Source organism: Syngnathoides biaculeatus, chromosome 10 (assembly GCF_019802595.1).
Source record: "Syngnathoides biaculeatus isolate LvHL_M chromosome 10, ASM1980259v1, whole genome shotgun sequence".
NCBI classification, from domain to species: domain Eukaryota; kingdom Metazoa; phylum Chordata; class Actinopteri; order Syngnathiformes; family Syngnathidae; genus Syngnathoides; species Syngnathoides biaculeatus.
In genome coordinates this window covers 27,136,462-27,152,062 of record NC_084649.1, presented here as the reverse complement: position 1 = coordinate 27,152,062, position 15,601 = coordinate 27,136,462, and the positions used below count along the sequence as shown (strand labels likewise).

General features: G+C 47.9%; 1 protein-coding gene across 2 annotated transcripts; it reads right to left on the bottom strand.

Annotated features, from left to right (window-relative positions):
- Positions 1-409: 409 nt before the first annotated feature.
- On the bottom strand, positions 410-14,749 carry si:ch211-286o17.1 (hematopoietic progenitor cell antigen CD34). 2 transcript variants are annotated; one of them, XM_061831708.1, is made up of 9 exons: positions 14,399-14,749; positions 5,864-5,896; positions 5,490-5,594; positions 4,209-4,459; positions 4,042-4,122; positions 3,751-3,871; positions 3,593-3,645; positions 3,372-3,521; positions 410-2,010 (listed from the first exon to the last, which is right to left on the bottom strand). In XM_061831708.1, exons 1-9 carry the CDS (start codon positions 14,499-14,501, stop codon positions 1,810-1,812), a joined length of 1,098 nt encoding a protein of 365 aa, XP_061687692.1. In that variant the 5' UTR covers positions 14,502-14,749; the 3' UTR covers positions 410-1,809. The 2 variants fall into 2 exon arrangements, with proteins under 2 accessions (XP_061687692.1, XP_061687693.1); XM_061831709.1 differs by lacking the exon at positions 5,864-5,896 and having other exon boundaries at positions 420-2,010; positions 14,399-14,742.
- Between the last annotated feature and the right edge of the window lie 852 nt (positions 14,750-15,601).

Sequence of the window (15,601 nt, the reverse complement as noted above, 5' to 3'; positions counted from 1 at the left end):
ACACACACACACACCCAAAATGTTCATCGTCTCTACCGGCTATCGTCGGCTATTAAAAGTCACGTTTGTTGTCGATCGTTTCCCAACTGGTTTAAGGCTAAAGGTTGGCTACACCCTGGACTGGTCACCTGCCAATCAGAGCGCTCATTTAGAGGGTCACATTTGCAGCAAAGGACAATTTTGAGTGTTTAGTCAACTTTTTAATCATGCTTGTTTTTGGATTGTGGGAGGGAAAACGGAATACCCGGAGAAAACCTGGGAAGAATATACTCCAAAACCTAAGCACAAACTCCACACAGGATCGCCCCAACCTGGATTTGAACACCCCCCCCCCCCCCTGAAGTGGAGAGATCGCACACATGTGAAGGACAAATTGAGCTTCAGGTCCATTCCTAAATGTTCAATTTCACGTCATAATCTCGAAGTCTGTGGCTCAACTCCTTGTTCAGCTCACACATAGATTTGTGACATTAAATATTAACAGGTTGAACGTTTAAAATTCTCAACCCGGACGAGTTTGCGATCAGATTTGGGAGGGAAAAAAAATCACTCTTAGCACACCTCACAATGTGAAAAGTTAATTGATCGAGATGAACTTTTCGAGAAATCAAACAACGGCGCCTTTGCTGGTTTCCATCGCAAGGTGGGAAAAATGCTCATTTGTCGGATTTCTTGTGAAGCGCGTACCTTGCTTCAAAGCTCTTTAAAAAAATAAAATAAAAGTTGATATTTCTAATAAATCAGTGGGCAAAGGAGCTAGCAGATGCCACTTCAGAAAAGAAGACAAAAAAAAAAAACAAATTATACACTTAAAATAAAGGGTTACAATTGATGCAATTGATTTTCTTGACTTCTAACTCTGTCGATTTTGTGCTTTTCCACTTTATTACAAATAAAAAAACAAAAACAGTTGATGCAACGCCAGTGGAAAGAGGCCAACATATTTCAGTTAAAAAAAAAAAAGGGTACACACTCATTTCATTAGTCAAAATGCAAACACAAATGATCAAACGTACTTTTGCCAACTAAGGTTTGGCTGAAGATTGCTGCAAGTGGGGAAATTATTTCTTTTTTTGGGGGGGAAAAAATTGCTTAATCTTACTGTCTCGTCATTATATCCAAAAGTATCTTGCAGGTTATTACAGACTTCTGGTTTGTATATTGAATGCTAACTGCATTCCTTTTTTTTTTTTTTTTTGCAACAAATTTTATTATTATTTTATTTTTATGTATTTTTTCAGTTAAAGAAAACCAAATCTAGTTGAATCCCAAATTTATTAGCGGCTACAGTGCAATTAGTATACTTGATCGTTTTTATGAGCAGGTAGGGAAGGGAAGAAGACGTTAACAAACAGTACCAAGACCAAGGACAAAAATACAAAAATAAGCCGCAAATCTTTTTACAAGAATATAAAAGCTGGTCTTTATGGCTGAGTGGACCTTCGCTTGATGGGGGAAAAAAAAGATTCATGTTAAGGATCAACAGAACATATTTGACGTTACTCGACTGACTCTACAAGACGATAGTAAGGCGGCGCTGACGAATCCAAGTCAGCCCCCGGCGGATCAGTTTTAAGTCCCAAATACGTCGTGCGCAGGCTCCTCCTGGCAGGCCCGACATCGCAAACTTTCACATTGCAGGCATTGTCATTCACGTCATTATGAACCTCACTGACGTCGTCGGGAGAAGGAAGACGCTTGTTTTTGCTCAGTGTGTCTCCAAAGCGTGGAAAGTCTTGGGGGGGGGCGTAGCTATTGTGGGTAGAATGAAACCAGTGGTTGATGGGCGATTCCGGGCGCTGTCGAGATTCACATCTCGGTGTCGGCCACCGGTGTCTGGCCGGTGGCAGAATGCCCGTTGGTAGTCGGGGCGGGATTGGTGCCGTTTTCTGGCGGCGGAGATTCTCCGTTGGCGGCGGCGGGGGGCTTGTTGACGGGCTCCTGGGGCAGCGGGGCGACCGACACCAGGGTGTTGGCCTGGTTTTCTTCATCCACCTGGTAAGACTCGGCCTGTGGAAAGCACACAGCAAACTAAACTGTTTTGTGTGTGTGTGTGTCTGTCCCCCACGGTTGTTGTCGAGCTAACGAAACATTTTGCTCTTCAAATCGGCCACGCAATCAGGCAAGAACGCGCGAAGTGCACGTGCGGGCGGCGCCCCAAAGTCAACAAAAGCCTTCTTTTCTTAATGAACTTAATGGTTTACAGCTGCGTGACCTCAGATGGGCCACGTCCGCCGGGGAGGTCATCGGGCGTAAAATCCAAATCATGGCGCCAACTCCCTCTGATGCGGTTTCCCTTCTGGGGAGCGGCTCAGGCTCCGAGAATACCTCCGCAGACGATACGCGATACTCGGGAGGGAGCTGCGCAGCGTCGAGTAAGCGGCGCCTTTGAGCGTGGGCGTGCCCTCGTGCGGTCACGCGATATAAAAGATGATGTCACCAACCAGTTAGAAAAAGGAACTGAAAGCATGTGGAGCTTTTTGGCAACTGGCGAGATTAAAAAGGGGGAAGAAAACTAATGAGACTGGCGCTGCTTTGTGTTAAATGTCTTGCTAGTGATTAACTGACATCATAAATGTGATTCATAACGGATTCACACCATCATGAAAAGGATGTCGGTGGTCCAGGTTTGAAATGTGTTGCTGTTGACTGGTCGAGTTGGAGGTGCAGTTCACGTGACGGCAACTCTTTCGGGGGGCCTGAAAAGTCAAACCTTCCGAGCACTCCGTGGACGGGCAATTTCCGGGCCCACGCGGAGCCGCTTTCACAACTCGTGTGCCACTGGCAGCCGTTTAGTTCACGTCCGGCATCTTTGCGTTCCACTTACAACTACGACCCGTTTATCATCAAGTATAATATACAAAGAAAAGTTCTTCCTTTTCAGATAAGATGGTATGAGGTCAGATTGATTTGCTGATGAGTTGACCTTGTAGCGCAGTGACATGTCTGCCGTCTTCTTCTATCTTCACAGGGTGGAGGAAAATGTATTGATGGAGACGGCTGACTTAGTTCTTCCAATCGCCACTATTCTTAAATGATTCATACCGGTAGCGGCTCCCAACCTGCACCAAACGCAATCTTTTTGACGTTTGCTCAGGCGGCAAGGTGGTTCGGATTGCTTCAGAACTTCTCGCAATAGTGAAATCCACCGACGATTATTATGTTGCAATTTAACATCACTGACCAAAAATTTCCTTCACCTCCGTAAATGTTAAATTGATCACTACCTTCTCTCCCATAGCGACACTTTTTGGTGGGCGTGATCTGGGCAAGTGTCCTGTGGTTCTTGGTATTTCCACCGAAAATGGAAGCCCTGTTTTCTCGTCCACCCTAATTTTCCAAAACTGTGTCGTGGCCTCGTCTCCACTCACCAGCCGGACTCCTTTGGAATTCCTGCGGTGGGTCCTGAAGTAATAACCGGCGACCAGCAGAGCAGCCAGCAGCAGGCCGGTCAGCAAGAGGGAAACCAGAACCAGTTTGGAGTTTTTCCTCCAATGAGGCACCGCCTCTCTCACACCGGCCTGCGCTCAGCAAAAGACAAAACCGATTGTCAGCGCATTATTTGAGCGTGTTCGAGCACCGATCGCGTTACCTTGTCTTTGACGTTGTCGTTGTTGAACTTGTTGACCATGCCGTCGATGTCATCTGCAAAACCGGAGGGGCACGCCTTGAGTTCCAAGCTATCCTAATTGATCAGACTGAACACCATGCAAACCACACGAATATCCGTGCGTCGTCAATATGTCTGACCTTCGACGTACTGCCCAGATACAAGGATCTGGTCCGTATTGTCCTCCTGGAAGATCTCTAGCTTGCAGTCTTCGGCACACAACTCTTGTAGGACGCTTTGAATCTTCTGCTTGGTATTTTTCTGGAACGTGACCGAAATGAGAGATTGTTGTTGAACTGATGCGTGACGAGCGTTTATCGCCATTCATTGTGAGGCGATTGATAAAAATATCTAGATAAGTGTGGACGAATGTGCATTATTCGTTTTGCATACTCACGTGAACGCCATTAGAATGTACTGGATTTACTTACACAGTTGGAAGATTGGATGAGTTTCAGATTGACTGCGTTTTTATCCTGGACTGCCTCTTTGCTCACACACACCACTTCACCCTACACGGTTCGATCCAAAGGTTAGCGCGCCGCTAAAGGCGTACAGCCAATAAAAGCCACGGACGTGTCCCGTGGAGGCATCTCACCTCAGGAACATTCTCTGGGCCGTCACCTCTCGGCGGCAGCGCCGGCGGGGGGGTCTTTTGTTCCTGGATTTGGGGTTGGTCTGCGGACACGTCCACTGTGACCTGTCCGGCGTCAGCTGCGTCCTCCGCGGCCGCGGGCACGTCTTGTCCGCGGCTTCCCGCTGCCGTCTGTTTCGTAGGCGATGGCGCCGTCGTCTTCTGATCGGCGTCTTGGGTTTCCATCACAACGTTAAATAGTTGGTTGTTTGGCTCTACGAGGGAATTCAATGGAAATGCTGAGGACATGCTTTACGCTCATAACTGTCTACTCTGGCCTGTCCGAAATGACGGCTAGCAGCTTATTACTACGCGAGCGCTAATATTCGGAAGCTTGACATTTATTTGGACTCGTATTCCCTCATAGACCTTCCAGCGCTTCTGCCAATGAAATTACCGACTTGTTAGAATTTCTAATCGCTGGGAAAATCGTATCCGGACGTCGGTGAGATGACAAATCTTACAGCCGTGTCGGCAGCCGCTATGAAAGCGAGGTTGCCGGGTTCCCAAACGCACCGGCATCCGACGTTTCGACGTTAAGGGCGCAAGAATGTCCTCAAGAAGATGAACAAGAAGGCGTGCACGGTTACCAACGTACATAATTCTTTTTCCTTTGTTTTATATTTATGACCTTTCATACAAATAGTCACTAAAACTATCCTCATAACGGCATTTGTGCAGGCTAGAGAATGACCGGCATTTTCCGACTCACGTACAAGTTTTTACGTTGACGCCGGCGGAATGGAACGCAGTCCTAAACACGGGAACCTGGAACATATTTTTATTATTTTATTAGTCGTAGTGTAGCTCTAGACATTGATCAAGGTCTTTGCCGCCCCCAAAATGTGACATCAGCGCTTCCTCTTATTCATTCCTAGTTGCCTCGAATGCAGGATAACGATTTCCCAGTAATGCGGCGCAAGTTGTTTTAGAAAACAACCGCGTCATTTCTATTAACCTGCAAATATTTAAGTGTCACTGTCAAAGCCCGCAAAGTGTCCAAAAATGTCATCAATCCGTAGATGGTAGTTAAATTCTGCAGTTAAATAGGATTATTTAAATCAGATTTTGACATTTGTCGTGAAATGCAAGGCCGCATGTCTTGGACGGCATTCTACTTTTGGTGGGAATTAATAGTTTTATTGACGGAAGACATGAACTGTGTTTTACCACGTTTATTTTTGCCCAAAGTGAGACCTTAAGTCCAAGAGACGGACAGGTTCCCGGGGAGGAATTCCGTCTTACCAGGTGCTGCACTTGTCAACGGAATCATGTCTCCTCTGATGTAAACTTCTGGCGCCGCGGTCGACGTCGCCTCTGTGACGACGACATCCTCCGCTCTGACCCCGGCTGTAAAGAAGGGTTGTTTTTTTTTTTTTTTGAAATCATACCCGGTCAAATTTGAAAACTCACGTGATACGAGGTGGACACACAGTACATCAAATCGGGACTCCACTTCAAGAATTGGCTTTTGACATGAATTATAACAACAGAAAATTGTCAGTAGCATCGGATAAACGTCGCTAATAGACGGGAGGAAGAAGTGATTATCTACGCCACGCTTTCCATTCCTTGGCCGCGCAGACCGGATGGCATGCGGCACAAAATGGAGCACTTACGGCCATGAGAGCGTCTGATCCCCCCAGCAAGACCTTAAATCGAGAAAAAAAAAAAAAAAAAAAGTCAACACCGGAGCGCTTAGCAAATAAACCGTCGCTCAGTACGAGACTCGGGCCGGCCGGCCAAATGCGCTCAACCTCCCACCGGGTGGGATGCTCAGAGCTTCCCAGGAAAATTTCAACACGCCGGAGGGGACGCGGTAGACTTGTGCCAAAGTGCGCAAAAATATTTATTATTGTAGTGACGCGCTGCAGGCCAGAAGTGAGGGTTTCACACCAAATCCAGTCACGCCGGAGCTTTGTTTAGTCTTGCCGTCCGACTATCAGCGGCACGGCTTTATTTTTCGTCGTGCCAAACTGAACTCGGCTTACAAATGCGTTCAACAGTCACGCACTTGCGCTGACGTATTTGCGTTAACCAGCTGACTCGGGACTTTTTGGCTCCGCGTGGGGCGCACGCACTCACAGTTAATCAGGCTTTTCAGTGAAGAGTTTGACGACCGATGGCGAGGTCATAAAACGTATTACACGGTCTGATGACGGCTCGATTGGGTGTTTAGCCGAGGTTAAACCGCCACTAAATACTTTCCCAAATGTTTGGAGTTACGCGAGGGTCATTATGTCATTATGCGCTCCTTCCCTCATCATTTAAGATTGGGGAAAACGGAGTTTTAATGCGTTCTTTCCATCGTGTGACTCCCCGCCGCGATGTATTTGTATTTGTTTTGTCCTTTCTGGACGCCGCCCTGCCGTCGGCGCGCCTGAAGCCTTTTGTTGGCGTGACAGGCCAAATTGCAAAGCGAGGAGCGTCCGGCAATCAAACCAAAACACGGCATTCCTGCTGCCCGCTTTTGCGCTGGCACCGTGACCTCACTTTCCAAGTATTCCTGTAATGCATCAACTCTGCACATCTCATTCCGCTGGCTGTGTTCGTTTCGCTGCTTCCTGCCCCCTGTAAAATGTCAGATTGTTTCGCGGCTTTCGTTTCGATTTGGGCTCTCTTGCTTTTTTTTTTTTTTTTTTTTTTTACAAACTTGGCTTCAGTGCAATTGGATTGATGGTCATTTTGTCATAAATTCCATTCATATACGTCACATCGGCAGATTCCATTAAAAAAAAACGGGGGTTTAACATCAGAAAACATTTGTAGTCGTTCGGTTTGTTTATTGGCAATTGGAGGTTGCTGTGCCTCTCCAAGGTTTTGTTCATGATGTCATTAGAAAGATTCCAAACTCCACCTTTTCCCCATTTTTTTTTTTTTTTTTTTTTGACGTGCATACGAAAAGTTCCATTTTGAACATGGAAAATACTCGACTGGTCTCCCGCATGTTTGTGAACTCACGTCACAATTAGTTGAACTCTTGGGATGTCTGAAAATGCTCGTTTGTCGAGTGTCACGATCCAGCGTTTCTCCGTTGCTGCGCGGAATTTGCCTTATTAAAATATGGTCAATTCCACTGTCAAATGATTCCATTCTTGCTTTCACTCATGTCACCGTCTGCTTTACCGTCCATCAAACATTTATTTGATAGTCCCGGATAAATGAGGATGCACAGGAGAGACAAAAAAAAAAAACACAAAACCACCTCTGATCCAGGATTGGTGGCTCATAACAGAATACTGTATAATATTTGTTGATTCAGAAATGCCACGTCTGCTGGATGCTAACTTTGGTAAATCAACGCGCCAAGCGGATGCCCGAGCACTCATCGCAGCGTCTCGCGCTTGTGAGCAGTTGCTCGGGTCGCTTAATCTGCAGGGAGGGCCGTTGGCACGTTTTTTGTCAGCAACTGTCCAGGACAGCTGCTCATTATGTTGAGGAGGGGGGAAATATGGATTCTATACTTTGCAGCATGCACGGGGCTGACCTTCCTTTTTTTGAAGGTTTCGCCGCGTGTCAAGCTAACAAAGACGGCCGTGTGCGTATTTCGGAATCCACCTTCTTTTAAGAATGAGTTTCCCAACAACCCTTTTGTAAACTCGTTATATGTCATGTACTTTGTTGTTACTTTGTCTGGAGTTGGACCGAGAAACACTTTGAAATGGACTACAAGTTGTTTTAATGAACACTAATTTCACCAAGGTCAGCACGGTGGAAAAGCGTCGGCCTCACAGTTCTGATGTCACGGGTTCAATCGCGGACCCGTCTGTGTGGAGTTTGCATGTTCTCCCCTTGCCTGCGTTGGTTTTCCCCCGGGTGAGCATTCCCACATTTCCTTGTTTCCTCCCACATCCCAAAAACACGCAACATGAATTGATTGTGAGTGCGACTGTTGTCTCTCTCGATGTGCCCCGCGATTGGCTGGCGACCGGTTTAGGGTCTACCCCGCCCCCTGCCTGTTGACAGGTGGGATAGGCTCCAGCACTCCCCGCGACCCTTGTGAGGATAAGCGGCTAAGAAAATGGATGGATGGATGGATGGATAACTTAACCGAGTGGGATTTTAGGGTAACCAGCAAAGCCTTGTGTCCGTTTTTCTAGTAAATGCAACATATAAATGTACAAGTGTGGAAGTTGTCCAGAATATTTAGCGGCTCCGACATGAATGGTCGGACAATCATTCTCTGTCTTTTATAATAACGCTGTCAACTCCAGATGCCATCCTCTTTCCGAATCTGGGTGGGCTTGTTTATTTCACCGGAAAAGGGGGCGAGCTTGAAAGCGGCTGCTGTTCAAATTGCCTTTGTGAGATAAGCGGGACTCGCTCAGGCGGCAAGCGATCGAGAAGCCAAGCTGTGGCTGTGTCGTTTCGGCTCTGTGACGGCTCCCTCTCGGCGGGGGGCGCTGCAGCAGGCCGAGGTGAACCTCCGTCGGCGGTGTTCCAAAATAGAAGCCTGACGTTTTGATGAATGATTGCGAACTCCGCAGCACCTCGCTGCTTTTTACACCTTTTGACAAAGTCACAACTTTGATTCGGGGCTGGTTTATACTTTGAGGTGGGGGTTTTGCTAAAACATCAACGCACCCTTTTTTGCAGGAGCTTCTCATTAATTGTGGAATTCTGCCCGAAATATCATCAAATTTCATAAATCGGTCTTGTTTTGGTGGGATAATTTATTCATAAATCATTGTCATTTTTTCCTCAAAAAAATATTCAATTGTGTGCTGCGGTTAGCGAGTATGTCATACCATATATTTTATGTAGTAAAATACAGTAGAACTTGTTTCATTTCAACCAACATTTTGTTGAAAAAGCTAAAAAAAAAAAAAATGTGTTCAAATAAGATAGAAAGAGTTCATCACTCGAGCTCAGTTTAGTGACAAGGAACGGACAATGTTTTTTTTTTTTTTTTCTTAACATCATTAATATCGTTTTCGGGTTATGGTGGCATCTGTGACTCATTTTCATATTTGCTAACAGAATTAAAAAAAACAACATTTATTTTTATGTTTTCCCATTAATTTCTTTGTAGTATGACGACCATCTGTGTAATTCTAACGCTTGATGTTCAAAGTTTATTCCTCGTGGGGAAACATTTTGAGACAAACTGGAGTTTGACAAATTACCCAGAATGGATTTTGATCTACCTTGAAGTTTTCACTGTCGTCCACATCAAACGGAATATGCGCCCCCCCCCCCCCCGGTCCCTCCTCTCTGATGATTCCCTCCGATGAGCGTTTTGTTATCGTCAGTTGCACAAACGCAGCAACCCTGCAGTCACACGATGGTCCTAATTAGTCTTGACCCCCTTTTGCCGACGTCATCGCTCCATTTACGGTTTTCCGACCAGGCGGCGTTTTAACGGACTGCTGCGGTCCCCCCCCATCTCTTGGGACTCGCGATGGAGGAATGCGGCGGCGTAGAAGCCTTGCCGCCCTCCGCCCTTTTCCCAGTCACGCACGGCTAATCCCAGGCATCCTCCGAGGTGAGCCGTACACACCTCCCACGTTCGGGGCGGGGGCGACGTGTCAAGAGCCGGACCGTAACCGTCTCCTCTCACTGCGTGTGTTCTTTATTTTGTTTCTGGAGACAAAAAAAGAGCAAGCAAAATGTTTCCCACGACCCCCACAGAATCGGCCCCGCCTTCCTTTACACTTTAGACGAGGATTATTTGCCATTGCGTCGCCTCGTGCCAAATAATGTGGCATCCGCGTTCTTCACAGGACCGGCGACGTCCCCAGAGTTCTGCTCGCGTCCCGTCTCGAACCCTGTGACGGAGATGGCACCAAGCCACGGATTTTTCTGGCAATTGTACCATTTGGCTTTGCCAGCTGTGAACTGAATGCTGATTTCAAATCTTTTTTTGTCAACAGTGGAGCCGTTGTGACCCAGTGTGACGGGTTCGATAAAGATCCCTCTGTTGCGAGCAGATGTTTTCTTTCAGCTATACGTGGGGATTCCACGCTCCGTCTTGAATTAGCTGGTGCCAAAGGACGCCACAGACGGGCTAAAATAGTTCCTTCAAAATCGCCGGGCTGCGCTCGACGGTCGGTCGCCTGCCGTCGGTCGCAACCTTGACCTTTCGGATTAGATTATTTTGAACAAAATGAACAAGATTGTCTTTGTGTACATCAAAGAAAGAGTCTGACATCAATTTGCCACTGTGGTGGCCTTATTTCATTAATCGGCGTGACATTCGTCTTATTTTGGTTAGGGTTGGGCTGTGTTAGCGCTTCTGCTATTCATCTTTTCGGAGTCGCGCATTTCTCTGAATCTGCAGTCCACACCGGCGGCCAATCGAATAATCAGAGCATCAAAAAATAAAGGCGTAAACGGTTCCCCTTAATGAAGCCGAGTTTGAGCGTCAAGAGCACGTGGAGGAATGCGACACCCGAGCCTCGCCCCTTTGGCTTAAGCGCGCTCTGCAACTCGACCCTCCGTGAAACAACAGGCTGCTGACCCCCAGTATCTCGACGCTACACAATAACCCCACCCCGATCCTCCTCCTTCCACTTCATTCGTGTCAGAGCGATCGATAGCCGTGCCGTTCTCTCCTCTTGGCAGGAAAACAACGGGCTTTTTCACGGTTTCGGTCGGGTCCGAGCTGCGGCCGGCGCAACCCGCAGGGCTGCTTTTTTCGAAAGTGCCGTGCCTGCTTTCGAGGGCCGCAATCAGGAAACGTGACATCTGCTTCCAATTGGCGCGTTCGTGTTGCACCCCCGCCCCCCCCCTTCCCTTTTTCAGGGCACTGGCTCACATTTGCCTTTGCCTGGCTACGACTCGGCCTTGTCGGGTTTGATTGTGTGCGGGTAAAACATTTGAGGAATCGCCTTCCACACTGAATCAGATGCGCAGAGGCTTCGTATCGATTGCTGCTGTGACGGTCTGAGCGCTCCCCCGTGCCGAAAAGTCTCCTCGTGATGAATGCGCACGCGTTACTAGCAGGGGAACTCTGGGTACGTAGCAGACGCTTACTGGGAAATCTCCCGGTCTCATAGTTCCCCTTTGTCTACATAGAGGGAGCTTACATACATTGTAACCTAACCTTAAAACAAAAGTTGATTAAGATTTACACATCTATGTACGTTTGCTGTGTTCGTCTTTCTGAGACGTCCACAGCGAACGTGAACACTCGGCGACAAGTTGTCGTGTTGAAGCACGGATGGGGATGTTTCAAAATGGCCGGAAGTTTACAAAATATACACGCATGCAAACTACTCACAAAGAGACTTTTCGGAACGGGAGCGTTCAGTCCGTCACACCGGAGACGTCGTACATGTTCAGAAAAGTAACCACTGGTGCAGGCAAAGAACATGAATAGAGCGATGCCAATGCGCTTAGTTCGTGTGTAAAGATTTGGAAACATCGTTCAGTGTTTGAAGCAGTTAAGGTTCCCCCCCCCCCCCGAGCATCCTCCCCCTTCATGAAGGTGTCGGATTTAAGCCACATTTTCAGCCCCTATGGTACATTTTGCACCACCACGTGTAAAAGTTCCATGTTTTTATTTAGTGTTCATTCCAATGGTGTTGTCATATCAAGGCAACCCAGGGAAGACGTGTCTCGCTGTGCTGTACCCTATCAAACCTGAACGGGACGATGTTGTAGAGGAAAACAATCAACACCCAAAAACATATTGCCACTGAGTTTTTTTTTTTCAATAACAAGCCTGATGATTTCTTTATTCTTTGATTTGCAAGCAAAAAGTTCAAGGTGGCCGCGGACCCATCGCACTTTACAAGCAGGAATTGGGCAAACACGGACATTTTTTTTTTATAAAAAACGCCCTTCGAGCTGTTTAATGCCACGCCAAGGTGAGGTTTACGGTCAAACTAAACCTAAAACAAAGCCACTTACGCGTTGCGTATTTAAAACAACCTTGAGAAAGTTGATTTCATGTGAACAAAATGCAAACAATTTATCTTCCGCAAAGTATTACTAACACGGGGGCGCTAAAGCTGTCTCTCTTTCGGCTTCTCTCTGCATTATACTGAATAATAAGCAGAAGAAGGAGCTGCACCATGTCCATTGAATTGAGTTATGAGTGTGATGATGGAAGAAAAGAAATTGCTTTGGGATTGGATTTATGTGTAAATGCGGATTAGGGTTGTCAAGAACGGGTAGCAGTAGGATCATCAACACCTAACTGAACTGGAACGTGACGTCAGCGTGTAAGTTGCCCGTGATTTCCGTGCTCATGAATGCACCACCCAACACGAAATGTAACCGCATCAATTCCTGACTCCGTCATAAAGCCCGCGGTATAATTTTTCCATTTTCCTTCTGTTAGATTACAAGTAGGCATAAGCATAGCTTGAGCTTGCGACCGGGACGGGAAGTGGGACGGCATAGTTCCGATCATTTTGGGAGCGGTGCAAAGTCTACAAAACTGTGAATTGTTGTTGCTTGGAGCAAATGGAACCTAAAGCAAAATATATGCGAGTCAACACGCGCCTGTCTCGTACTTGGAGTGCGTTAGAATCCCAATCCCATACGGGAGGAAGCTCCAACGTGTTCTTGACTGGGATCTCGTTGCATCACTGTTAGCGCTACGCCGCCGTTGACCTTTGACTGCGTCTGTTACTTCTACAGTGGCTCCACAAACAATGTTTACCATAATTACATGCCCCTGCCGTGGCGGGAACCTCGGGCTGGGTCCGCTGGCGGACTGAAGAACCGCCCTAAAACCACTGCACACAGACCTCATGTTGTGTTATGGCGCGTTGGGGAAATACGTGAGGTGGTCTGTTACTTTCATGTTCTCATTTTTCCACGACAAGCCCGTTGAACGTTTCCGCCGCAGGACTTTTTCCCCCCATCTGGGCCCGTCCATTATGCGAGCAGAACTGGGCCTCTCTTTTTTAGTCCCGCTAACCGTCAGCCGCTCTTCAACGCTCATCAATCTCAGCCAGGGACTGAGACGGTGCGGCACAGCTAAAAATCACCCAAGTTGACAAGACGATGCGGCCGTTTGGTCGAGTCCAGCTCAGGGAGCTCAAATGTAACGAAAGACTTGGGATTTTCCACGTGTTTGATATTTGACACGTGGTCCATTCATCTTTGTGGAGATTCCCTTTTGGAATAATGCTTTGCGTGTGCAACTCGTGTTTATGCGGGGGGTGGGGGGGTGGGGGGGGGCCACAAAAGTTTGTGTTTCTGTTTCAGAATATATGCACCAATGTTTTTTTCCCCCCTACACGGAGGAGCTCATGAGCCGCGGAAGACACCCGTTTCGAATTAAGTCACGTCATTAATTTCAGGCCGCAAAACAGAGGTTTAAACTTGGCTTTGTCACGTTTTATTGATGAGCTCTTTGTGTTGTGATTAATGAACTCAAACTGGAGTTTGCTCAAATTGCCTGGCTGGAGCTCCTCTTTACTCTCGAAGCGACTCCCTTGGAAAGAGGTTTGATTACGCAGAGGCTTACAAGGTGTTTATTCCCTTATTTGGTGCTGGCTTTGTGAAAGTTTTGCAAGATCTCAACTCTCGCTCTGTGCAATTGGGCAGATTTGGTCAGGTTTGAAAGGACAAAATTCATCGTGTGAAATCCGTTGACCGAACGGAGCCCGAGGTCACTCGAAGATGCTTCAGAGGAAAAGAAACCAAGCTGCCGTTGAATTTAGTTTGAAGAACTGGAGCACGCATCCACTTTTCCAGGTAGTTCAACTCCTTCTGTCAACTACGACGTCTCCTCTACTATGTAGACACGCGCATGGCTTCACGTTTCATCCAGCTCAGCGTAACGTGGACGTTTCTCAAAGTTGGGAAGGTCAATTGTAAAATAGCACAAAATGAATTTAAACCTTACAGGGGAAAAAAAAAAAAAAAAGCCTCAAGCGACGATATAGTCTTTAAATATGGTATTGCAAAGATTATTCAAAGGATCCCTTTGTTTGCCTCGGAGCGCCGCACGGAGAGGGGCAAAAACACCCCACCCCAAAACGATCCCCTTGTGAAAGAAAGCAAAATGCGCACCGTGAGAATTTGTTTACGTTCCAGTGAGCCGAAAGACTGTCGGGTTAAAATCTGAATTTGAAATGGAAGGAGCATTCTAGCCCCCCCCCCCCCCACCCCCAAACCGCCCCCGACATGCAGCCGAAGCCGTTGAGCAAGCAAACTTTCTTCCACTTTCCAGCGATGAGAAATGCATGACTCACCAACGGTGACCGAAGCGACGAGGAGAAAGGCCAAGGCCGGCATGCTGGCGAGTGGCCCTGCCCGCTGTGGAGATGATGACGATGCCGATGCCGATGATGCCATGTGCACGCGTCAGACGGCGGTGGCCGAAAATGGAGGGAAAAGCTGGTTCGGCAGCGGCTTCGGGTTTCCTCTCACCCGGACGGAGCAGGATGGATAAAGCCACACTTGTGTTGCGCGACTTTTTTTATACGGCCTTCCCCGACTCCCTCTCTCCCTGGTGGAGGCCCGGCCCTTCGGGCGTCTTCCTGCCGGCCACGCCCCTCGCCGTGAAGCAAGGCAGATGTTGTTCACGAGGGGGAATTGACTCTTACTAGAATTCCGCGTGTTTTCAAAATTGCAGCATTCCGCAAATTCCTTTCGCACTCAGCATATACAAGCATCATAAACTACTTTTTTTTTTTTTTTTTTTTTTTTGTTAGCTGATGTAGGAAAATGAGCGGCTGACCCGTGAACCCCGCTGGATGTGTGTGTGTGTGGGGGGGGGGGGGTGGGGCGGTCGTTAAACCGAGCAACACAATGAAAGGTGACCGTTGACAAAAGGCCGGGACCCTCGGCCCTCTAACAGGCTTATGGAGATGAACTGCCGAGCACAATCGGAAACAAAAGTGCCGCTCACTGTTATGCTAATTGTATGAATCCCTTTCTGTAGCCCGAAGCTGGCGGGCCCTCAACGACGCCATCAATCAACGGCGGTCGAAGACACCGCAGGGTCCGTTCAAAAATTTCACACTTCCGCGGAGGAGCCGTGAAGCCCCACCGCCGTCTCCCCCCACCGTCTGGACTGTTAGGGTTGCTAAAATTGCTTTCTCGGTTCTTGTGCCGTCACACCCGGCCGGGAAAGGAAGCGCTGGGGAAGGAATGCTAATGCTAATGCTAATGGACTTGTTGAAGGGCGGGGGGTGGGGGGGGGGGATCGCACATTCATAGACGGCAGTTATTAGAAGTGGACTGCCGGGGTCTGTGTCATCTGACACCATTGCCCGTCACCCCCACATCCCGGCTCCCCATTTCCTCCGCCGCCCCTCCTCCACTTCCCGCTGGCGGACCCAAACCTACCCAAACCTCGAACTCAAACAGCCACTTTGGCCTCTCACTGTGACCTGACGCCCCCGAGCCGCCCCCGCCCCCTCCCCCGGTGAGACGGCGGCGCTAGTTAAGTA